Below are 26,926 nucleotides of genomic sequence, written 5' to 3' on the forward strand. Positions count from 1 at the left end.
TTACAGTCCTCATGTACACAGGCAGATGGCAGACAATCCAGACCCCAACCACAAAATGATCCAGGACAAAACGAATAAGTACAGGTAACCCAACAGAAGGCAGGCAGAGAGACAGGAACTTGAAACACAAATTACAAAAACATTTGTCACCAGCGCCCTTATTAAAAGCCGCACCGACATCCTTTGACCCCAACAGCCCCTGCACCCTCAGTAGAAGACCAATCAGAGCCACTGCAGGGAGTGCTGGGAGTTACAGTTTCAAATTCTAGTAGAGTACAACGCTCTTGGATTGGCTACTTTCACCATCCCAAGCCGTGTTTTCCTCTACGGTTGCTTCCTGTTCTCTCTACAGTGCAGTATTGCCATGAAAAAAGCCATACAAATTGCAGAAGATATTTGCGGTTTCTGCTGTTAGGTTCTAAGGAAAAAAATCGACTGAGGCCGTGAACCCTGAACTGCGTCTTTGCAAGGGTCTACTGTAGTCTTCTTTGAAGTTCTACCTGCGTCACATGCCAGTCTAGGTAAGACTGAGGAGATTAGAAAGCTTAACGTGTGGCTCAAATTTTGGTGCAGGACAGATGGGTATAGGTTTATGGGGCACTGGGACTCCTTTTGGAACAGATGGGACTTCTTCCGGCGTGACAGGTTACATTTGAACTGGATGGGCACCAAAATGTTGGTGACATATATGACTAGGTTAGTCGAGGATTGTTTAAACCAGGGTATGAGGGACAGGGGGTTTAGGACAGGCCAGGTTTAGAACTGCACATAGAATAGTGTAAAAATAAAAATGCATAGTAATGTAAATTCTAACCCAATGTTCAAATGTTAAACGGAATTTAAGTGCAAGTCCTCTTCAATCTGACAATGAACTCCATCTTAGTGATGAACTGTGGCTTTGCCTGGAAAACATTACTTAAAAAAGGCCTTATTTTAGAAGTGTGTTAAAGACTGCCCAATGCAGACAGCAATTTCAATGCATTTCTTTTTAGTAATACTAAATATTACAGGGTGGTTATTATAGTCAGGGGGGACTTGAATTACCCAAATATTAACTGAGATAACCTTACAAATAAAGCACAAGAAGTTTTTTGAAGTAATCAGTGACCATTTTTTAACACAGCATGTTAAAGCACCAATGTGGGTGAAGCCTGTCTATATTTAGTATTTTGTAATTATCAGGATAGAATTAAAGGTGTAGAGGTAATTGAACCACTAGGATCAAGTGACCTTAATATAATACAATACAGTTCTCAGTGTTTTGGAAGAGTACGGATGAAAACACAAAATTGTTAAGTTTAACTTTGCCACATCTGCTCAAAATTTGCCTTACCAAAGTCTAAGGATACACTGTGATAAGCTTTTAAGTGATGAGACAGTCTAGGAACAGTGGGAACAGGTTTAAAAAAAAAAAAAAAAAAAAAAACGCTTTACATATAATGCAGGGGAGGTACATATCCAAATTTGGAATTAGGAAAATTAAAAAGCTTTATAAAAAGGCATACAAGACTAGTAACTCCAAAGTGAATTGTACTGCGTTTGACAACATAAGGGCAGCCCATTAAGACGGATATTAGGGAGGCTATAAGACAGAGGGGAATATAGCAGATAAGGTGAAAGATAACCCTAAGAGATTCTTTCTGGAATTAAAAAATACAAAACAGTGAAATAACTGATGCTCTATACTCACATTTTTCTAAGGCAGGGGTCTCCAACCACCCCGAGAGCTAATTTTACAAAATGAATACGCTTGTTTTGCCTGAACATTTACAAAATGTTGGTGTCCACAACTCACATTTTGCATTAAAACATCACAGAAAATACTCAGTTCACCTGCAAGTGCATTTTGTATGTCTGTATGCATTTTCTAGTGTATCTCACACTATTAAATTAAAACATGAATGCTGTCAAAACAAAACAATGCAATTAAAAAATACACAGATATTCCGTACTCATTTGTCATTTTGTTACATCACTATTTCACTTCACAAGAGTATTCACATGTACAGTTGCATGTGTGACGTGTTTTTTTAGTTAGTGACATGACTGGCACTGCATGGAGTCAACAAGAGAGCTACATGGTGGAGCGTTGCCACTTAGGTTCACTCTTATGGAGTCATTTAAAATGTTCATCTGTCAGTCTTGTTCTAAACTTTGATTTCATTGTATTCATGTAAGAAAAGGCAGACTCACAGGAGGTATGTAGACCCAAACAAAGCAGACATTTTCAGAGCTGCTTGGTGAAGATTCTTATAGTTATCTGGCTCTACTAAGCTCCAGAAATGCCAAGAATGCTGTTGAGATTAACTGCAAATTAGTTTGAAGGTTTACTAATATATAAAAATCCAATGTCTATGTCTGTCCGCTTTAAACGAGAGAACTACTTAGATTTAGATTGGGTGTTTTTCAATAATTTGTTTGAGCATTCCGGTTGATTTTGTGACTTCTCTGGGGTGGGGCGTGGGGATTTGTGACTGGGCTCCTCATTCACTCGCCAGCTTTGGGGTGTGTTGTTCTCTCGTTCGCTAGGTAAGCAGAGTTAAGCAACGGAATTCAACTTTGATATTTTAAAATAAAGTGTTACTTAGGTCTTGATGAGTTTGAGTCCAGATATCCTCTTAAGTCAGGGGTGGGCAATGTCAGTCCTGGTGAGCCACACTGGCTGCAGGTTTTTGCTCCAACCTATTTTCTTAATGAGAAGTCAATTATTGCTGATGAAGCACTTATTGCTCAAGTGACATTTTGATGCTTCATTTTAGTGGTCTCACTTGTTAAGGTTCCCCACCCTTAATTGCTTTTCAATCTTAAACAGCTGAATTCACTATTTTAATGGATCCTTATTAGCAGTAAGATGCAAATGACAAAGCAGCCAACAGTTTACCATCTAGCTTGTTTACATTTACATCCATGTGTGTTTATCATGTACTGTTTGATTTAATAAAACACTTAATAGAAAATGTGACAGACTGAAAATTATCCTTTATTAGGCTTCAAATAAATTTTGTATTCTATCCTCAGATACAAGACCTTACATTGCAGAGCAACAAGCCATAGCATTAAATAAGGTCTGAGATTGACAAAGATTGGTTTCTAATTAAGCAATTGGGCTGGAATGAAAACCTGTAGCCACTGCAGCCCTCCAGGACTGACATTGCCCACCCCTGTCTTAAGTGTATGCCACATTAAAAAGATTGCAATTCAGATTGTGGATCGTGATATGATTTTTTGGAAAGATCGCCCACCCCTAATTTGACTAATCAAGTTTTCAAATTTATGTAGGATTCATTAACCCTTTGGCGAGCTACTTGGAAAGTGTTTGCGAGCTACCGGTAGCTCGTGAGCGACATGTTGGAGACCCCTCTTCGAAGGTCTTCACAAATGAAGTAAATCACCTCCCAGCGGTAAATGCGACTACTGAAAATGTATTGAGGGATTTAGAAATTGTATAGGGAGAAGTACTGCTTAGATTAAATAAGATGAAATCAAACTAACCTCCAGGGCCAGATATTTATCCTGGAGTTCTTGAGATGGTTAAAAAGACTACATATATGCATCCTTGACAGATATTTTTAGGGAGTCACTGTGCACTGGGGTAATTCCGAAGGACTGGAAAATGGCAAATATTATATAAAAAGGGTGATCTGGCCAATCCAAGCAACTATTGGCCAGTCGGCTTAACAGGCATCACAGGAAAATTAATGTAACGAATTAAGGATAAGATGGAGCAACACATGGAAAGAACAGGGGTTTTACAGAACAGTCAGCAGGTTTTCAGAAGAGGGGGGTCATGTTTTACCAACATGCTGGAATTCTATGAGGTAGCAACAAAAGGATACGATCAAAGTGGAGCATATGATATTTATCTGGACTTTCAAAAAGCATCTGACAAGGGGCCACATGAGATTTTAGGCATCAAACTAAAAGAATTGGGAGTTCAGGGTGTTTGTAGATGGGTGCAAAATTGGCACAGGAAGCAGATGTTTATGATGCAAGGAACCCAATCAGAATTGGCGGACATTAAAAGAGGTGTTCCACAGGGGTCAGTGTTAGGGCCACTGCTATACATTATATACATCTTGGATAAGAATATGAGCAACAAACTGGTTAAAATTTGCAGACGACTGGCAAATAATCTGGAATCTGTTAAATCATTACAGAGGGACTTGGACAGCATACAGGCTTGGGAAGATTTGTGGCAGTAAAAGTATTACTAGATGTAGTAAGTAAAAATATTCAATTTGAATATACAATGGAAGGTTTGAAAATTTAAAGTACACCTTATGAGAAGGATTTTGGAGTCCTAGTGGACTCTACACTATCAACTTCCAGACCATGTTCAGAAACCATTAAGGAGGCTAAAAATGTTCGGTTATATAGCATAATTTGTAGAGCACAAGTCCAAGGAGGTTATGCTCAAGTTTTAACATACTGCTAAGGCCACATCTGGAATAATGTGTGCAAGTTTGGTCTCCAAGCTACAAACAGGACATAGCAGCACCAGAAGAAATACAGAGAAAAGTGATTAGGCAGATTCTAGGGCTAAATGAGATGAATTAGGAAGAAACTTTAAAAGAGCTGAGCCTTTTCAGCTTAAGCAAAGGATGATTAAGAAGAGACATGAGAAGTATTTAAAAATCATGAAGGAAATTAGTACAGTGGATTGAGATTTATTTTAAAAAGGAGTTCATCAAGAACACAGGGACACACACTTTAGGGTAAATTCTGCACAAGAACTGACATTTTTCTTTACACAGAGAACCACAAGCAAGATGCCTGAAGAAGGGTCCCGAGTTGCCTCGAAAGCTTGCATATTGTAATCTTTTTAGTTAGCCAATAAAAGGTGTCATTTTGCTTGGCTTTTCTCTACATGTTTTTTAGAAGAATTAAGTGGATAGGACTAGTAAGCTTTGTTGGACCGAATGTCCCATTCACATCTACATTGTTCTAATGTTCTCCGTGTCTACTTGTGGATAGATTGGTATCAAAGAGTATGTTTAACTGTGCAAGCTTACCTGTTTGAATACTGTAAGTGGGTGAGTAATTCTTGTCAACTAACAAAAAAAAAATAGTCCTTTATGTGCAGTAAATTACATCCAGTCCCAAACCAACCCCCAAAAATACAGCTTGTTACTAGAGAGCGTAAAGATTGGGAGCGATTGTGACACTTTTTCAGTGAACGTTTAGTTGTCTATGAAACAGACCACAGTTCACATTTTGGTATCAATTATTGTTAAACAGTTTTGAGATGAAAAGTAGACACTGGAGGAAACCTTGCACCTGGGACTTAAGTGTCCACAGACGAAAATAAGCGAATCTGCCGATCTTCCCTAATGGCTACTACTGGAGTCAAATACGGTGGACCCAGGGTCTGTTCCTACCCAGTCTCTCTGGTATTGTTCTTAGGGTTCATTCCTCAAGTACGAGCCCACTAATCTATGGTAGAAGGTGGAGAGGCCCCTTGACCCTTGTCTAGCCTGGCACATGCTTTTACCAATACTGCCCTGCAAAGTAGAGGTGGTCCCATTACTTTTCTGCCCTGGGGTAGTGCAGATATTCACACCATGGGTAAAATATTTGGAATATTTAGAGGCCTGATTTAATCAATCTCTAAAAACCTCCTTTTATATTCATTCCTCTTCCCTAAACTTGATCTGGTTTTAAAACTAGGGTGGTTCCCCTCAGCTGTTGCTTTCAACCCTCTGTAGAAGTTCTCACACACTATCCCCTAGCTGGAAACCATTATCAACCTTATGCCCATTGTTTTGCAAGACTTTCAAGATCTTTCCTCTGCTCTTTGTTTAATGGAATACATTTTTTACTTGGTATTAAGAAATCAAAATCAATAAATCCAATTTAGGTTTATTCACCATTTATATTTCACCCACACATAAACGATGTGCCTGGGGATGGACCTCTGACCCTTAGTCATTAGTGCTCCTCGAGCACACCCGACACATTTAAGTAAATGTTTGGGGACTACCTTGGTTTTCAGTTTGGTGTCCAGTTCTTACTTCCATTCTTGTTACCAACTTTCTCATATTCTTCACTTCTGTTGTCCCACCAAGGCAATTTGTTTTAGGGACAATTGCAGCAAAGGTTACCCTCACCTTTCACAGAAAATCCTCTAATGCCCACTTTTTCTTTTTTTTTTTTTATTCATTCTTTTGGAACTCTCAGCAGCAAGGATCAAGGAGGCAGGTAGCTCTTACACGGTTAAGTGATCAGACATTGTATAGCTAGTCCATAATAAGATTCCTTAATGTTCCTAGCCACTGCCCTAATCTTTATCTTTTCTTTATCTAAATGTGGAAAACACTGCTATTTCCCTTGCCTGCAGTTCTATACATATTCCTTTATTTGCTGTTTAGTTAAAATTGTTTCTCTTTAAAATTGATGGCTCAAGTAATTCAGTAAAAGATAGTATTTAAAAAATAAATAGCACTATTAGTCTGGGATGGTGCACACCACTTCCACAAACATATTCTTAACAGCCAATATGGGCTTAAAAAACCCTGTCAAATCAATGTTAGACTTCCTTGATCAGCCTACGGCAGTATCAGACAAGTGTTACACTTTCTCAAACCCCCTTATTCAATTTACTACTGTGGTGCACACTACAGTGTTTCCCCTAGAAAATATTTTATTAGTTGGTGGCAGTTTGCTGACTGGGGGGGTGAGTGGGGGAGAGAGAGAGAGAGAGAGAGAGAGAAAAAAGATGGAAGCAATAAATGATTCAAACATCTTTTTCAACAAACTGGAATAGATACACATTTTACATAAAGACATACCAACTTTAAATCACCTTCACAAAACATATACAAGGCAAACATTTAAAATCATTCTGGTGGACATCATGTTATTGTCTCAAGGCAGTGTTGGATTTAAGTCTCAAAAATTCTCAAGTTTTATAAAGAAGGTCCAACACATCTTGCCTCTCTCCAGTAGCTACAGCGGTTAACCACAAGTGAATTTCAATATGCAACTAATTACAAGATCGTTTTGAGTTTTCGCAGAGATTCTAAGGTCTGCATTGTGTCTTGTGTGTCACACAAAGACAGTATAATTTTGGCTACCACTTGAATGTTAAGAATGCCAGAATATGAACAGGAATACTGCATGACAGTATTTAAATGGGGGAAAAAAAACCAACATCAAATAACATGCTTTGCAGTTTGTGCTTTTTAAAAATTCACAGAGACTTGAAAAATCAATTTTCTTCAAGACTGGATGCAAACTTCAGGCACAAAGCAGGAACAATCCCTATACAGGATGCCAGTCCATCATCACACAAGGGGCCGGTTTAGAATTGCCTGTACACCTAACCTGCATGTCTCAACTCCGATGATTACCACACAGACATGGGGTGAACATACAAACTCCATACACACGGAAAATAGACATCTTGTTGCAAGAGGGCAGTGTGCTTTAGTAGCCTCGGATAGCTAAATTATGCTATGTTATTACAATTTAACAAGTAGCATTGGCATTTCAGACCAACTTTGTGAAGAACAAGAATTTGGATTTACTGTGCCTTTTGTAAAGCACTCCAGACATCCTGATTTAAACAAAAAAATTGTTTGTGCATTTAAAAAACACCCTGGGAAATGAGGATTTCCTTACCCAGGTACAGAAAAATTGCTTAACTGCACTCTAATCTTTAACGCTGTAAATGACCAAACTTCTAGAAATTGAGCACTAAAGGAAATAAGTAGTTTTACTTAAAGAATGGAAACTTCACAATTCTAATCTAAATGGCTCTCCTCGTTTGCTTATAAACAAAACTACACAAAAATTACTATTGCTATAGAAGTTAAATCAATGTGCTCATTTTTCACATTTTTGTCATATGATACATATCAAAATGTTAAAGAACCATGTGTAGCTACGGTCTTATAATGAATTTATGGAGGAGTTTCTAAAAACATTGATGGGGTGGAAAACAGTACAATTAGACTAAGATCTGCAAGACATGTCTCAGTAGTTTAAAATAGATAGTCTAGAACTGCAATTACCACTGGCCTGGGGGCTCATAATCAGGTGCTTCTCCGTTTCAAACTGAACGTCTTTTAGTCTCTCTGCTTCTTCTTCCATTTCACGTACCCTGGCTTTAATAGCCTCCAATTCCTGGTGAGCAATAAACTGTAAAAACAATTTACAGCCTTTATAGATTTTAATAAACACATCCACACAAAAGTTAATTTTACATGTCAATCCCCCATGATATAACCTGGATCATCAAAGAAAAAAAAAAAAATCATTACATTTTTTCCTTCCTGTAAACCTTATACTTTATAGAAAGCAAAGCTGGTTCTCATGTTAGAAATTCTAAATACTCCACCCAAAAATATTTTATACTGTATGTTACCTTCCCTGCATGTTTTGTAGCGATTTTTAATCTCATGTTTTCATGGAGAACAAAGATGAAAGGTTTGAAATAAATAAGTCAATGGTGAGTAACACTGTACAATGGCAAACAATGTGATCATCATCTGGGTGGATGGGGGAAAAATTTTCAAAAACACTATTTTGGGAATGCATTTCTTATTTATGAGGTGTCAATTTTTCCATATTTATTTAATATTTTAGCAAAAAACACATTTTGCATATTGTGCGCCAACAACAGAATAAATGACATGTAAATTATGCAACACAAGTTTCCCGCCCATGGAAGTATTTTCATATTGCACAGGAAAGGAACTATATAAATAAAATGTATTGCTTGATATGGTACAGCACTGATCACCACTGTCATGTGTATTATACAATTCTCCCACCACCCTTCATGAAAAGGAGGTTAACAATTTTGCTCAGCCATCACTACAAAACACATCAGAGTAAGCGAAATGTTAATTACAAAAACTCCACCCAGAGCCTGTTGTGGCAGCTTTGGGTGCTAGGTTGGAGTCTGCCCAGGATGCATTGCCAGTTTTGTAGGGATTACTCTCATACCTCTCAACCAACAAATTCAGGCTATTCCCATTGTTTGCTAGAACCAATCCTTTCTCACAAATTTTGTTACGGTATTGAGGTATCCAGAATGGGCCATACTGTCTTCCGTTATTTATTTCTTCTTGTGGTTCTTTTCACCATAAGGAAAAACCAAGATTATTATATGCTGTAAAAGAAGCCTCCCAGTTCTAACAAATAGCTATGTAATAAATACAAGTTTATGGATTCAAAAAAAGCTTGGTAATAGTTTGCAACTGCTTTTTAGTTTCTCCACTTTGTAACCTGGTCAACACCAGGAATTAGGCTAGAGTACTTACGTAAAGCAAGGAAGAGACCTTTTCAGTTACATTTGCAAAGAATCTTAAACAATTCCAAAAAATTTTATAAAATAAAAGGCATTTGGGTAGATAGACTTAATTACAGTTGTGTCTATTAGGATTAATTTTGTTTTAATGTGTTGTAACAGTGGATATGGTTAATGATTTTTGAACATTTAAGGTTACTCTGCACTTGCTCCAAAATGGATCATACATGGAACTTGGTTTATATTCAAAAATGTGCACTTGAATTGAATTATCAGAGCAAAATAACATTGACATTAGGCACTGTCCACAGAAGATATAATGAAGGCAGCATGTACTTGTACTATTAAAACACCCATTTCCAAGTTACTTGCTGCACATGCAGATTATCAGAATTACGTCTGACAAGACACACTGTATGCCCGCTGCACTTAGACACTCTAGCGGATATTTGTGGGGCTTCTATTTCACTTGGTTGCGGACACTAGTTGCTAAATTAGGAAATCGGCATTAATGATTCAAAATATTTCAAATAGAAAAACACGATTTGAAACAAAAACGATAAAATGCAAGTATCAAGCTTGATTTTAGCCCTTCATAAACGGATAGGCTAATAAAAAGTCAATATATGCGAAGTTCTATGCATACCGTGAGGAGGTTATTGGGGCGAAGAGAAACTTCGGAATGAGTCAAGATATATTGAGCATACAGAATCACTTGCACCTAAAATTAGACAGTTAAATTTTGATTTCTTTAATGTCGGGTTCAAAACAGTTGTGTTTAATGTTGACGTATAGGTTTTTGGGAATTGGAGTGTTTTATTGAAGTTTAAAGTGTGTTGAGGTGTTCGAGTTTGCCTACCACCACTAACTGATGCTGCCTGGTGTAGGAGTCTCGGTATCCAGACTAAAGAACGGGTGTAATTTGAATATTGCCGTTTGTAGTGCTTAAATTACAGTATTAAGTAAAGAGTACACCAACATGTTAACTGAAAAGGCCTACAAACTAAAACCGCACAACACAAAATCGCTCTGTTGGGACACTGGCGATCGTCTGGCAGGAATCGAGTGGATTCGTTAAAGTGTCGACCACATAATTTGGTCGAGGAGATAAACGCATCTCAACGTACATAAAACACATGCAATTAACATTATAGATATGGACGTCTGCAGGACCTGCCCTGATGAGAATTGCGACACCTATTAAATATCTATGATAGGGGTTGTCCAGAACACGAGACGCCTAGAGTCTGCAAGCCGACCAAATCGGAAGTTATACGATTCAAAGTCGAATTAATAGATCGTAGGCTGGAGGAGCAGTGCTAGTAGTTCTCATGAAAACCCAGTTTCTGCTCTCACTCTGGTAGGTTACAGCTTGATTTTATTGATCATAAACGAAAACAGTTTCAAGGTGTGTCGATCCCCGCAGGTTCGCATTCTAGATTTTCTATCTCAACACCATTTTAAACAATCATTTTATAAAATATTAAACTTTCAAACCTGCTTAATTTAATTTTAGGCTTAAATCACTGGTCGCTAAATGTATTCAATTTGATCTGCTGGCGCCATTTTGAATGTGTAATTTACATAACCGACTTGTTTGTCGTCGGCTTCCCAAATTTGAGAAAGCGTACTTGTCGAGGCTAAAGGGAACATTTCAGACTTTAAATTACCTGGAGCATAAAATTCAGTTTAAAAAAAAAATCATAATACAGCAGTAGTTATAAAATGTTTCAGATTAATACACACTAGCACTCTTGCGAACACTACTCAATTTTCTAGCCCTGCATTTAACAAAGAACATCCGATGGAACTCACGGAGTCGTCGGCTTCATAATCATTCACATATTCCCCATTCATGAATTCCAGTTTTCCGTTTGCCATGCGACTCATTTCCAGTTTACATAAAATACCGGTTGACTGGATTAACCTCTTCACAAAAGCGAGCGTAGTATTTTAACAAACTACTACGTCTGATACACATTTACTTTGAATATACCACCTTTGCATACAACCAGCAAATGAAACAAAAGCGTACTCATCATTTAAAAGACTTCACATCCTACACCTTAGCGGTTCAATTAAGTGACCGTAATCCGGAAACGTTTAAAGGTACTAATTAAAGGTAAACACGCAATTAAGCGATTTTTCTCACAGCTATTGTGAAGTTGCGCATGCGCTTTTATTGGTAAGACGTCGATGGTAGATATGTCGTATTTCGAATTTGATACATGCGATGTAATTAAACAAGGAAAGTTTAGCACAAAGTTACATTAAAAATAAATATTTCAAACTTTATCGCTGCACGCTTCCGTAGGCTTCTAAATGGTAAGTTAAAAAAAATAAACTTAAGAGATATTTAGATAGCGCTGTGCTAAAGGTCCTACATACACCTCTTGTGTTGCCTGTTGAAGATATGCCCAGACCGAATAGCTTAACGTGCGACATGCGTTTGACGTTTGCACTCTCTTCTTCTTTTAATATTACTAAAAAGACGTTTAATCCCAGTAATACAACACTCGCTTATTCGATTTAATTCCATTTACAGAACCATAGCAAAAGCTATAGTTAGTTCTTGTTTAAATTGATATAATATAATTACTAGTTGTTTGTAATTGTAACACTTCTTATCTCTCTACTTGTATACACCTAAAAGAGACCAATTTTATTTTTTGATTAAAACTCATAAATCAGTTGCCTTGGTTTGTCCCAGACCTTTTCTGAGGACGGTAAGCAGCAGGTAATAAATTTTAAAACGAACACAAACGGATGTATTGAAAATCAAGTAATGTTTATCCATTGTTTCCCTTTTAAATTTGGTCACATCTGACAGAGGCACAATCAAAAAGTGCTTAACGAAACAATAAAAAGCTATAACTGAACAGAATCTGAGGTAGTAACTACTTTTGTTCTCACTTTTGAAATAAAAAAATAAACATTTGGTCATATCTGACCTAGGTACATCTCAAAATGCATAAAATAAAAAAAGTGCACAATATTAGCAATAACATTTGTTTCCCTTTTCAAATAAAATAAATATTTTTCTCATATACCCTGGGTCCTCCCTGTGTAGAAAGCACTTTGAGTAGAGAGGAGGGCACTATATAAATGTAAAGAATTATTATTATCATTGTTATATATCACCCAGGCACATCACAAACTGCATTTCACAGAATAAAAAAGAACTGTCAATGTTATCAAAGCTATCAGTGCACAAACCCATAGGTGATTAACACACAAAAATAGAGCCTCTACTGCACACTGAGGGAACATTTAAAATCCTTATGTGTGATTAGCAGTGACGTTTTTGTAAACAAAAAGATGACGGGATACATACATTGCGTTTAATCAGTTTTGAGGTACTGTGAAAGAACATCGAGGCCAAGAGTCCTAATGTTGCATGTGTTGTTTATTTCGTGAAAAAACATAACACTTAAAATTTAAAATTGACAAATCATCAAGTATAATAATAAAAATTATTTACTTTTATATAACACTTTACGCACTACTCAAAGCGCTTTTTAAACTCCATACAGGGAGGACCCAGGATGCAAACCCATGATCTCCTTATTGCGAGGCAGTGGCCACTTACGTAGGTGTACTGTACTGCATAATATTGAACTTGATAATTTAAAATTACAAACACAGAATTTCCAAAATCAAAGAATATTAACAGCAGATTAATAACGAACACTGCATTCTACAAAAAAGTTGTTATGTAATGCTTGAGTTTTACAGAAAATTCCAAACTTTTTGCTTGTTTTCGTCAAACACAGTCTTTCAAATTCATTCTTTGCTTTGAGTGTCCATGGCTGATTGTTGTCCTCGTAACAGCCATGAATCCGCAGGATTGAAGCGTATAAGTGGAGGGCTAACCAATCGTATGAAGAGAAGTGCAGAGACAGTGCTTATCAGCAGCAAGGCTGTCATTGGAGTAACAACTGGATTAATTTGCGAAAACCCACGTTTGCACAAACTTGATGAAACTGGAATAAAACTAAGACTCTGCACACGATTATTGAATCATTTATTGCGTAATTGATGCTATGACCAGCTGTTGCTCTCAAGGTGCCAGTGCAATGTTCCAGCGAGTACCATTACCAAAAAAAAAAGAAATCACTGCATCATAGACTACTACGACCACTTCTAAACACACAACAACACACTGCATTGTGGGTTGAATGTTGTTAGTCTATGAGGAGTATTGCATTCATGGTCTGTATTACTGCAGGAATTTATGAAGGAATTTCTGAAGGGTCGCAAAATGTGTTTCTTTTGATTTTTCTCAATTTTTCTCTGTATCTCTGGCAGGACCACGGGCAGAGCCACTCAGAGGTTGCTTTTGGGCTGCATGTGCCCAGTGGGCTGGCATTTGAATAGGCTGGTCATAGGAGTTTTACTTCTGCCTTGCAGTTTCATTCAAATTCTAGCCTTTTGTTCCACAATTATTGATGTCCACGTGTCAATTACAGTTTATTCTTATATAGTACACTTGCATTTATAAGACTAGAGCCAGTACATGTGTACACATATATTCATTTACTCATTTCATGAAACTGCTAATTGCAGTATAGGCTTGCAGGGAGCCACAGGCTATCCTAGCAGCATTGGATGTAAAGCTGGAAGGAACAAGTCTTTTACTAATAAAGTAAGTAATGTTTAGCGTTTAAATTCATTTCAATCTTTTCTTCATTTAAATAGAATATTAGTTTCTCATAGTTACTTAGAATATGTATAGTCTTTTACCCCCTGTAAGTTAATACAACATAGAACTTTCTTAGCTACAGTATTTACAGTATGTATACAAAGTGTTAATTAAGCCACTTAGGAAATAGTCTTGCAGCTAGCATGGACTGTTAGATATGGTTTGCATACAGGAGATGGGATACAGTTTTCTGACGGTGCTTAACATGCATAAAGTTGGACTATATGACCAAACTTAGAGAAATAAAACAAACAACCTTAAACAGAACTTCCCTTAAACCAGAACTTGACTCTTTTTAATATAATTTTTTTCTGTATTTTTGGGTGAACTGTTTTTCTTTGAAACTTTACTAAAAGTTTTAAAAATTAAGATATATGGTCTGTGGAATTATTTGGAACATGTGTCACACTATTACCTGAATCATCCTGTGCAGCAAACTAAAAGCTGCAGAACTTATATAATTTGGGATGAATGCAGTATAGTTAAAATAAAATGTCTTGCGTATGAACACACACATATACTGTATTGTTTTATTGAGGTCTGCTGATGTATGTATAGACTTTTTTTTAATAAATTGGATTCTTAGGCTTCTCAAACCTGCCTAATCCAGGTTACCGTGGGGTCAAGAACCTAACCTAGCAGCAAGTCAGGAAACAGTCATAGGCAGGATTCCAGTCAGTTGCAGGGCTAAATCATACACACTTACTTACACTCACAGATGCTGGAACAACCCATACAGACAACAACTGGGTATGGAATTCAAAACCAGAATGACAGATCCATGCTACAACAGCATTGCAGTATTGTGTCAGCCTCAAATTATGTTCTTACTAGCCGACGCCCGCCATAGCATACGGCGGTGTAAGAATAGGGACGGAAAACCGTGAGAAAGGAATTCAGAAATCAAGAAGAAATAAATACTTCTTGAAAGACACAGTGTGCATGTAGAATTTCCAGCCAAGCAGGATTACACGTGAAAGTCATAAATAAATCGGGCTTTCCGAATTTACGTACTATGGCCATGGCATCCTAATAGTTTTGTTGCATGTATCTTGGACTTCCTGGAAATGTGGATGTAATATGATAATTTTGCCTACACGTACGTTGTTATTTTCAGCATTTGCTTGCAGTGCGTCTGATAGTCCCATGCGCAGATCTTGTTGATGTAATCTGAGATAGTTGAGAGGCGTGCCCTCTGCTTTAACATATGCATCTACAATGTAGAGTTGGAATAGTTTGTCGCTGGAGTGCAAAATACTAAATGTATTCCTCATTGCTAATCTGTATGCGTAAAATTGGCATTGAGTAAGCCTTATTCGCTTGGCGCTTCTTTTATCGGGAACATGTTGTAAATCTTTGTGTCAGCCAATGTCTCTGTAAGGGAATAAAAGTGGGTAAAACATAGGATCGCAATTCATATTGAGCGTGGAAATCTGTTTACAGGAGTTGCCTATGGGATAGATGTAAATGTCCCTTTCGGCAGGCGTTTCGCCATCTTCTCCGATGAAAATCGCTGCAACATCGGTGTGAAATGTCGGGGCATTGTATCGTCATAAATCCTGCCTAGGGTTTTCCTTGAAAACCATTCATACAGATGCTGTTGGATTGGACTGAGCGATTTCATGCATGTGTTTGTATGATTTAGCGAAGGGGTTGATGGTTCTGAGCATGGAATCTAGCTGGAGAAGTACATTTTTGCTGCATGCAGAGTTTGCTTTATTTTGTAAACGTACTTCAGTAGCTTGCGCTTTGTCAAAAACATCCAACTGTCCATATCTTGGAGAGGTAGAAGTGTTAGTGTATAGTGGAGAGATTTGGTGATAAATTTGCCTGTGTATTTTAAAACAATATGGTCCGTGGCCAGGAGGTTGAGTTATCTGTGCACCCATGGAAGCAAACTCTAGAGAAGAGTTGTATTCTCGAATGTGTTTACGATAATTTTGAGCTTCTGATGTTTGCTGTGTAAAAAGCTGTTGCAAAGACACAGGTGGCTCCCGCAAAGGTGGTAAAGCTACTTTACTGTTGTGGCAGCACCTCGAGTACCTGTTGGATGTATTAGGCTCAGCAGGCCAGTATAGTGCATGACATGGAAGAGGACAAATAGGAATTGAGAAATGCCGTGTCGGCTGTGTGTGGGAGGGACCGGTTTTAAAGTGGAAGCAGGACGAACCAGAAGAGAAATATATACTGTATATAAGAGATTGTGCAAAAATAACGCAATACATTAAATATCTACCAATAGAGTCAGTAAACATTCATTTCTAATTTGTGTTGCTTCTTCTTATTTTGGGCCATCTGAATATTGCAGCAATATACAAAGACATAGGCAAATGTCAGTGTCTGGGTTAAATATGACAAAGATCTGGCATCAGGTCAATTCTAAGGTCTCATTTTAGTGCCAGAAAGGATTCTGATAAAAATGGTAGGGATGCCAATTTTTTCTTTAGGGCACTCTTTGAGAAGAGAGTTTTGGAAAGACTCAGTAACTTGGACTTTGTAACATCACTCAGAAAATTTGTAACAGTAATTAAAAAGGCAACATTAACTTCCTTATCACATTTAACTTTAAATACTGACAGCAAAGGAGTATCTCAGATTTGGACAGATGGGTCATTCCCGTATGTGAGTGGATTCAATATACAGAGGTTCTTTTCTCTACAGTAGTTTTATTCATCTTGAGACTTTTAAGAATATATTTGATTACTATTAACATTTGGAAGTATATGCAGTAATATATTCTGTAAGGTAAAGAGGTCTAAACCTATAACTGTATACCTCAAAAATAGGAGTTATATTTTGCATTAAGAATGTTAATTGAACAATCTTAATAGTCTGACAATAAAGCCTTATAAGAGGAGCCTTTGATGCTTAATACCAGTAGATCACCTAGTTATAAATTTTATACTGTATATCCAGCATATTAAGAAACAATCTTTGCTTTGCAACTTTTGTTAGCTGGAAGAAACTGGTGATACGTAGGGTGTAAATGTGATGACCAAAGTCTAAATCTGTCATAAGGTAAAAATGTACTTTCCGATAGATTCTGCCAAATTTTTTACATAAAAATTTTTTTTATGTCTTTCAGATTAAGAGTTGTCAGCATAGTCTTGCTATTTGCAGAATTACCAACCATGCTTGATTTTTCTGAATTTAAGTACAAATAATTTTCACTCATATATTGTTTCACCCTCACTAATGTAGCTAGATAATTAAGTAATTTAGTACTATAATCTTATAAATGAAAGTTAATATTATATTTTTGAATTTAATCTGCAAATGGTAATTTATGAAGGGAAAAAAGAATTGGTCCCATCGCTAAATCTCAAGGGACAGACTCCATTTCTTACTGTAGACAAAAATGAGGGCTTACTGTCTCTAGACCTCTGCACATATTGAAAAAGATTTGATAATTATGAAGTAAACCAATTAATAAGCGTGCAAGAGAGTCCTTATAAATTGTGAAGTATCATAAACTGTGCTAACATCTGACAGCATACTGATTGAAGAATTAGCAGTTTTGGAAGATTTTAAAATATGTTTAATTGCCCACAAATTAGGGTTGTGTTTATGCTATTACTAAGGTAATGGCAAAGCTCTTCATTGTGCTTTTAATTTAAGAATTGATTTGTATGATTTGAGTTTTCTGTAATTTGCTGGAAAAGCATGGTAAATTTGAAATTGGTCAACCATTCTTAAGAATATTCGGATAAAAGTCTGATGATTTTTTTCCCCAGACAGTTCTGATTTGTTATTTGTTGGGTTGGCTGTTGTTCTGAATAACATGCAAGGGTTGTAGTAAATTTAGAGTAGTACTAATCAGAGCAGCTCTCTTAAAGTACTTTCTTAAAACTCTTATTACTTTTACAGCCATACAGATTGGCATTCGGTCATCTTCAGTATTGCAATTTCAGAGGATGTGATATCAGTCAACCATGGTGAGTCCCTTTTCATTTTAATTATGTTTTATTGGGAGAAGGTGCTGTATTGAACACAGTCATTTCTGTAATTTGTGTATTTATAAGCTGATGTACAGCTGTGGGGTGAGAGTTTAAATTAATATTGAAGGACATTTATTACTTGGAAAATTTATATTTTTGTTCTTAGCCGTCCATGTTTTCAGCAAAGGTGGCGAACAAAATCAAAAATGATTAAACACACTGTGAATATTCAAAACATGGATTTTAAAGTATGATTATGAAATTTGAGGACCTTTCACAAATTAGAAATAAAAATCAATAAGGAACAGGAAAATTTGTGATTTTATATATATATATATATATATAGTTAATTGAGATTAACTGCATCTAACATTAAAACATGTAATTATATAATTAATACATAAGTCATGAAGTAGAATGTACAATCAACACAAAGGGGGGAAAAATAATGGCATAGTTTAAACTTAAACATGACCTTAAAACTGAACTTTTAACAAAAAACAAAACAAAATTGAGACTAATGTATTAATTCTCAAATTGGCATAGCATATGAGACACAGACATATGGAAGTAAAAATTAAACGATCAAAATGACTGTTGACTTTGAATGCACTGCCGAAGACTGATTTAATTGAAAGAATACACAACTCTTAAATGGATATACATTAAAACTTGTGTTAAAACTTTGCAAATACTATCCTCAATTGTTCATCACCATCAAAAATTAAAAATTATACTGTACTCAAGTGCTGTGTCTATGAACGTTGAACTCTGAGGTGCTTTTTTTGCCGCCTTTGTCCCACCCCTTCAGGCAGTTTAGCACGTCTAAGAGATTTAATGGTTTTGTGGTTGGTAGAACTGTGGTGTGCCTTGGGATTTTTGGGTTGCAAAAAGTGTGCCACCACAGGAAAATGGTTAGAAAACACTGCTCTACCTACAACTTTGCACCTGGCATGGTAAAAAGATCTCTGTAGCATTAGTTGGATGGTTATGTTGCATTTTTTGCATAAATTAGCGAAGATACTGTAAATTGCAATAATGGGATAATCATTACACTTCTTTTTTGTAGAATTTTGTCAGTATATTATGGCAGTCAGAACTGTAAGTTACCTGGTAGACCGGCAAGTTAAATACAGAAGTACTGGAGACTTATTTTGATTTTAGTGCCAGTCAAAGTTAACTTATTTAACACTTACGAGATATGACTTTCTTCCAGAAACGTGAAATGGGAAAAGAGCATAATTTTTACCTTTGCAACTTTTCTCAAGTATTGCACTATGACTGCTGTAAATACCCATCCCGACCCATTTTCCCCACACTCCCCTGTACCTATGTCAGTATGTGTAACTCAAGAAAATGAGCACCAGTGCTACGTATTGACATGTCAGTGGCATATCATTGTGAATTGTGTAATATGAAATGTTAAACTTTTAAATTAAAATTTTAAAGGTAGTATATAAATGTGGTACTGGATGTGTATGTAAGTCTTTAGGTACACACTTGACTTACTTGTATTACTGTTTCGTAATGTTAAAAAACAATAAAAATAAAAAATGAAAATGCCTTCATGACCAAAGCACTACCTGAGGCATTTGCCTCGTTGCCGTCCCGGGATGCAACAGTATTTTTAACGTGTTAAACAGGCCATATTTATTGCAAAAATTAACACGTTATATATGTATTATTAAAGTCACCAAGTAAAATTATAATTTATAGAAAATCTCAAATAAGAATGAAGAATAAGCATCACTAAATCAGTAATTACTAATGTATTTTTGATTTGGTATCGACATGTTTGCCTCAAAACAGGTGTATCATCTGGAGTTTTTCAAGAAGTTTGAAATTCATCATTATAAATAATTCAAAGTCCAATTTCTTAGCCTGTACTATACGATTTATAAATAATGTAAAACCATCAGGCAAATCCAAAACTAAGGTATGTGTATTTGAAACAAAAGATTGGAAAGAAAACAAATATAATACTTTGCCCTTTATAATGAATTCAGTTTACATATGACTTCTTTTTTACTTTATCATATACATAGTATAGAGAAAGTATAGGACTCGTGAAAAAATTCGACCTCGAGACTTTGAATCTTGATGTTTTAGACCTTCCTGAGTCCGAAAATACTATGTATAGAGAAAGTATAGGAATCGTAAAAAATTCGTCCTCAGTATGTCCGTCTGTTTGTAAACACGATAACTCAAATGCTTTGACCTAGGTCAATGAGATTTTGTAAACTTGCTTTTATATCTTATTTTAAGTGGCAATTTAACTGAATACTTTCACAAATTTTCAGGTAAACTATGGTTATAATTATAGATAAATGTTTCAAATTTTGATGCATATCTATAATGATAAAAAGCAAACATATATGAAATTTGAGAATAATTACTCAACCGGAAGTAGTACTTTATTTAAACAACCGTCTGAATTTTTTGTATCATGGAAATATAAATGTGTACACGATATTAAAAACTATATTCAATATAATGCATATTCTTTCAACAACTATTATTAATTTTATTTTAATTTATACATCATCCGTTTAACAATAACGTGTAAACATTGAACATGCCATGTAAATTAAGAAGAATGAGCTGCTATATCCCCGTCGTGTTCCTGGTAAGTTAATGTTATGATTTTTTTTTTAATATCTACCAGCATTATCACAATTAAATGTAGCTAAATGCAGTTTTACGTATAGCAATTTATTACAACAAATATTATATGATACTAACACTTTTTCTTTGTTTTTAGGTGACTGTAGCTCTTTTTACTCTACATGTAGTCTTGGTAATGCAAATGTTATCATGAAACTATTCCACCACCGTTTTAGACCTCCCTAAGTGTGAAAATATAATTTTAATGCAAAGTTTGATTATAAATAGAGATAAATGATTGTGTATTGATGTTATCAGTTATGATGAGAAACAAAAACATATGATATCTGAGAAATATTGTGCAACTGGAAGTGGTTCTGATGATCTTTTCCTATATCTTAGTATATGAGAAAGTCAAGAGCAGTGCACTCAATATATATATATTATTTAATAAACAAATGTATGATTAATTGCCTATTCTTTGATGTATAGGAGTTTTACTTTGAATTCAAAACAGGCACTTCTTTGGATTACCGGACTTTAATCAGAGCCTATATTGTATTAACTGTAATGTTGGTTAGACTTTTTTTAAATTTACAACTGAATTCGATAACAAAAAGTTATTTTTGAGCTGATCTTTTGGAAGATTTTGAAGCTTGATACAAAACATACATGGGATAATATAATGTGAGATCTACTATTTATTGCTTTGGATGTTGCATTAAATAATTAGATGAGGAGTTCTGTTGCTGTAGAGTTTATTTCTTAAAAAGATCAGTCATTAAAAGAATGCATTCTACTATACAAAATATTTCCCCTATACTGTATAATATCTTCTGCACTGATTGCAGAGGGCAGCAGCTGTTAAGCTAACAAAGAATCAGAAAATGAATCATAATAATATTAACAAGTCAAGGATGTGAGGCAGAATCTTAGATCGAGAAATGTAATGCCAGAATCAATAACCAGAATGTTTCACATGGTGTAAATCAAAACATAAGGCAAAAACCAAAGTTGACAAACAGAAAATAATTCATAACTAGAGAAATCCTTTACAGTAATAACACTGGACAATAGATTTTTTTCAAAAGTTTTGCTACCTGGAAAAATGTTAGTGATTATGATAGACTCCTTCAAGCCAAACAGAAATATAATTTCAGATTGACTGTATCTTGCAGAAATTTATTTTTATTGAAAAGATAGAATTATTTGTACCTGGTGACAGCAAACATCATACTTTCAGTCTTAAATCAAGTAGTTTGCTTTTAACAAACCTATGTCCCTGATCAGGTTAATTTATCAAAATATAAGAAATTGAATCATTACAAAAATGATGTATTTCTGTTACACCAGTCCCATACCTCATGAAACCCATTCCCTTGTCCTTATCCACCTCAATTCTTCAACTTGAGTCAGATTGTATGTAATTAAGTTACCAATGATTAACCAGAAGGAGTGAACACTTGCTCATCCTATGGGAAATAAGAGAACCACTATTGACAAGGTTACATAAAGGCAACAGAAAAAGTGTAAAATTATGGGAAGACCGATGTCCACATTTTGAAGTGTTGAGTGATGGATTCACAGGATGCCATATTAGCTTGCAATGCATGTAGAATCAGATGTTTTATGTTTAACTATTCGCTGGCTCACAAAACTCAAAAGAGGGCTTCAATACAAAAGCTAAACTATAAGACAATATGAGGCATGGAAGCAAAATCAGCCAGACACCAAACTCAATGGCTTAATGGCTTGCAGTGTTATTTGAAGACAAGGATGACATTTGATGGCAAAAGAAAGTTGCTCTGCAGTGGGCCCGCGCCCTGCCCAAGTTTTGTTCCTGACTTGTGTTCTGTGCTGGCTGGGATTGGCTCCAGCAGACCCCCGTGTTCCTGTGTTAGGATATAGCGGGTTGGAAAATGACTGACTGACTGACTGAGAAAGGTTGCTTGTTTTACTCTGCAGTAATTTTTGCATCTTATTATTTCAAGCACATTATGCAATGCTACTGTATTTTGCAGATCTGTTCTTGTATGTCACTTCTTCCATGATCAGTTTTAAAGTAATTTTAAACTACTTTAACGGCTTGCTGACTCACTTGCCTTTCTTTGGGTACACCTGCACAGAATTTGATGGCTCTAATATTTATATAACAGTTGTCCAAGGACTGCTGTGATTTCTCCTGCTTAGATAAGATGGCTTTTGTTCTCACTGTTACTATAATAATAACATATAAAAAAGATCTTATAAACACACTTGTAACACCCAAAATCATTAGCCTAAGTTTGAATATATTTGAATACTTACACTTTTATATTTTGAATATTCTATCTGTATTTTATGGCTAATTTGACAGGCCTAATGGTGTGGCCAGGACACAAAACAGCTGAGACCAGCTGACGTATTTGATGCTGATGTCTTTGAAATTTTGCCTCTATTACATTTGTGTCAAGTTTCTAATAGTACAGATGTAAGCTGACTGCGTTTAATTTCTTTGTGTACATTCTCTGCAGTTATTTTTATTGTTACTGGTTACAATCATATTTAAAAATATTCTGACTAGTGCTATGTAATTTTTGGCATGATTCGTAATAGTTGCAAAGACTACATTTGGAAACTTGTGTGTGTTAATGATGTAATATCTGATAAATGTCTTTTTTTTTAATAAAAACTCACAGTGTTGTCCATAATCTTTGTCTGTCCAGATTTAAAAAAAAATGAAGACTTTTTTGGTTTTCGATGTTGAGTTTGAAAATTAAAATGAAAGAAATAATGTCCTCTTTTTTTTCAAGTGTAACACTTGACTTTTGTAGTCCTGTAAAGGACACCAACGAACACTGGCATTTTAAGACAGATTTTAGGATTGCACCTGTCGGTTGGGCATCTTCTCGGCTCGTATGGAGTAAGCTGAGGAGACATTGCTTTATAGAAGGTAGCATTGGGATTCGTGACTGCTTTAAATTAACCGTCTCTCTGATTTGTTTTACCCTTTACGCTTGTATGAAATATATTTATTTAACAGGTTTTTAACCTCTCCATGGACACAGATAATTTTTATGGATTATTTATTTATGGAAAGAGCACTGCACTATTTACTTAAATACTGTTTATTTGTTTTTTTCAATAAAAGAATTATTACACCTTTGCACCTACTCCTTGCTATGTATGTGTCCTCATTTGCCCGGCTCATCTTTGATTACGTTACAGACAATACGGGTTCAAGAATCTCCCAGTATGGTTTTAGGGGCATGGAACGGAACCAAATCATCACATAGCCAAGGATTTAAGCCTTTGAATGTTTAAATATATTCTTGGAGACCAAAGTAATATTTAGGTCTGAGATATATCTACGATATTATACGTTGTCCGTGCTAATGATAAGTAAGTCTCTTAAAGTGCTAGGGAGTGATGGGGTGTGCTGTCATTCATACAGCACTTATGTGGTTAGAATCTGTGTGTGTGTTTGTATGTCTTTGTGTATGTGTGTTAATCTTAAGGTGTGAGAGTAGACCAATCTAGTAACAAACCTGGTGAGTTCACTTATCAAAGTCAAAGTGAACTTTATTGTCATCTCAACCATATACAAGTATATAGTGCTGGGCGGTATGACCAAAATTCTATATCATGGTATTTTTCAAAATTATACTGGTTTCACAGTATTGGATGGTATTTTTTTCCTCATGCATGAGTGGATGTTAACCACATTTTCCACTGCAATTACTGGCTAAGAATAACCTATTCCACTGTCATGAGAATTGTACATTGTACAAAAAAACATTTTAATGTGCACACAAGTATTAATACAGGTTTGCATGGCCCCATAAAGTGATAGTTTTCAAGGATAGTTTTCAAGGGGGTGGCACTAATGAAGAGAAGGAATCACATTGCATGACAGATGCAGTCAAAATATAGAGCTTTTTTATTGAACAAATTTTGTAAACAACTTAAACTAACATTTTGACAACATATTTTCAACCATCCAAAGAAGCATTTAGACTTAGTAAAATATCCAGATGTGCTTGTCAAAAGTTGTATTGCACTGAACATGTCTTAGAAAAGGAATAAATAGTAAATATTTTTTGTAAACCAACTACACTTTGTTAAAGTTAACAATCTCTGTCCACTGACACGTTAAAGTGACTTTTTAAACAACTTTACCATCATTAAACTGCATAATATTTAAACTAATAAATAACAACAATACAATAAATAATAGTGCAACTTCCAGTAATAATACTGTTACTTCCAAGACTTCAAAGCCCAGGTGCATTACACAGTATTCACCAAATTAAAATAAAACAAAACAAGTGCAACTTGGTGATGACATTTTTACCAACTGAACCATCATTAAGGCTAACTGCATTAATATGGACCTTGCTTCAAGCTAAGCTATATACATAAATAATAAAACTGCAACTTGCATTTATAATGCTATTTGTGGTATAGCCCTACGGAAGCGTATTAGGGCCACAGTGAGAAAAAAAAAACACTATATGTCGAGATTAAAGTCGACATTTCCACTTTATTCTCATAGTTTATTTTGTCATTAAGGTAGAATGTCGTAAACTAAACTTCATCCTAAAATCAATGTTTAATTTACTAGATTTTCTCAAATCCTGCCATAAGTTAATGTAGCACATTAAATGCTTAGTGTTAAGTGTTCCCCGACGCAGTTGTTAAACGCTGTATGCGCTTCTTAAACTGACTTTCTCTACACTAAGAGGAAGCGCCTGCAGCGATCGCCGCACAGGATACATTCACTTCATGATATTCCTGCTCTCTGAAAATGTAGAATGCTAAGATAAATTTTCATGATGAAATGCATTAAAGCAGGTATTAAACATGCACGGTAGTGCTGCTCCCTTGCAGTAAGGGGTCCCCAAGTGTACTTTCAGTGTAGAGAACTTTATGGCAGGTGTGACGAGGCTTCAAAAAACTGGATGTATGAATGGGTATCGCACAGGTTTAACTTAAATATTGTGTAAATATTGGGTTTGTGATCTGGTGGTCGGATGTTCTTCTGAGCGGGCTTTCCTTATTGCATGCGTGCTGTCTCTGTCTGATGTACAAACCTGTAGTTCCTATCTTTCCTTTTTCTTTCTCCACATAACCAATCACCACACGATAAACGTCTTTGTGAAATTAAACGTAGTTATAAACTTAGACCACGGAGTGTTCAGAACTTTAAAAAAATCTTATTTATACACGTTTAATTATGCCATCCATTCAGGGTTGCGCCCACCTCAGTAAGCATTATGTGAGAGGCAGGAGCAAATCCTGAACGTGGCGCCAGCACATCGCAGGGTGAATACAAGCAATACATACACTAGCAGGGTTACTATAGCATAACAAAACCCCACATCCTACATGACTTTGAAAGGAAACTGAGGCACGCAGAGTAAACCCACCAGAAAAACATGCAAATTCAAAGCAAGGAACAACTGAGACCCCATTGCTGCGAGGCAGCAGGGCAACCTCCACGCCACCGTGCCCCCACATGACTAATACATGCTTTAATGCATTTCATCATGAAAATTATATCAAGTGTTTATCTTAGCATTCTAAATGTTCAGGTAGCAGGAATATCATGAAATTAATGTATTCTGTGTGCTGCCTGCACCTCCTCTTAGTGCAAGAGGAAATCAGTTTAAGAAGCACGTAGCGATTAACATGGCTCCGGGAACACTTAACAGAAAGCATTTAATGTGCTACATAACTTATGACGGGGTTTGAGAAAATCTAGTAAATTAAATGTTCATTTTAAGATGAAGTTTAGCTTACGATGCTCTACTTTAATAACAAATTACGAGAATAAAGTCAACACGTCGACTTTAATCTCCACAAATGGCGAGAATAAAGTAGAAATGTCGAGAATAAAGTCAACATGTCGACTTTATTCTCGTCATAAGCGTCGAGATTAAAGTGGAAATGTCGAGAATAAAGTCAACATGCCATCACACTATTACACATGTCACACAGTATTGAAAAAAATAAAACAAGTACAACTTGGCTTGCAGTATTATCCAGTAGTATAGAAACAGTATTCACACATTTGAACATAATGGTCCACATCCGACCTTTTAAATCAAAAGTATCTCCAGACAACAGACGTGACTCCTTTTTCCAGCAAAAGTTCTTCTGTTTCATCATTTTCAACTTTATCGCCTGCTACAGCTTCAGTTTCGGAATGTTCTCTATCCATTTTCACCGTGCAATACCTACATTACCGCATGTACTCCATTGCATGCCTGTTTAGCGGTGTAGCAGTGAAAAAGAGCCCCCGCGCAACACTGGTGTAGCAGTGAAAAAGGTCCCCCTTAAACAGTTTCCCGCAGCACCAAGTTCCGAACGTTGTTTAGGCAATTTAAACCGGTGTTGCAGTATAAGAAAAATCCATATCATAACAAAAATAAAAAAACGGTTTTCGGT

The 26,926-nt window shown here is 35.9% G+C and overlaps 1 protein-coding gene across 1 annotated transcript in view; it reads right to left on the reverse strand.

The window, feature by feature from the left end:
* pabpn1l (PABPN1 like, cytoplasmic) overlaps positions 1 to 11,473 on the reverse strand; it is a 37,430-nt gene extending 25,957 nt beyond the window's left edge. The window contains exons 1-2 of the mRNA XM_028809750.2: positions 11,069 to 11,473; positions 8,013 to 8,139 (exon numbers count right to left, since the gene is read on the reverse strand). Of these exons, the coding sequence (XP_028665583.1) occupies positions 8,013 to 8,139; positions 11,069 to 11,143 (202 nt within the window). The 5' untranslated portion in view covers positions 11,144 to 11,473. The remainder of the gene's footprint in view (positions 1 to 8,012; positions 8,140 to 11,068) is intronic.
* Positions 11,474 to 26,926: the final 15,453 nt, after the last annotated feature.

Source organism: Erpetoichthys calabaricus, chromosome 9 (assembly GCF_900747795.2).
Source record: "Erpetoichthys calabaricus chromosome 9, fErpCal1.3, whole genome shotgun sequence".
NCBI lineage: Eukaryota > Metazoa > Chordata > Cladistia > Polypteriformes > Polypteridae > Erpetoichthys > Erpetoichthys calabaricus.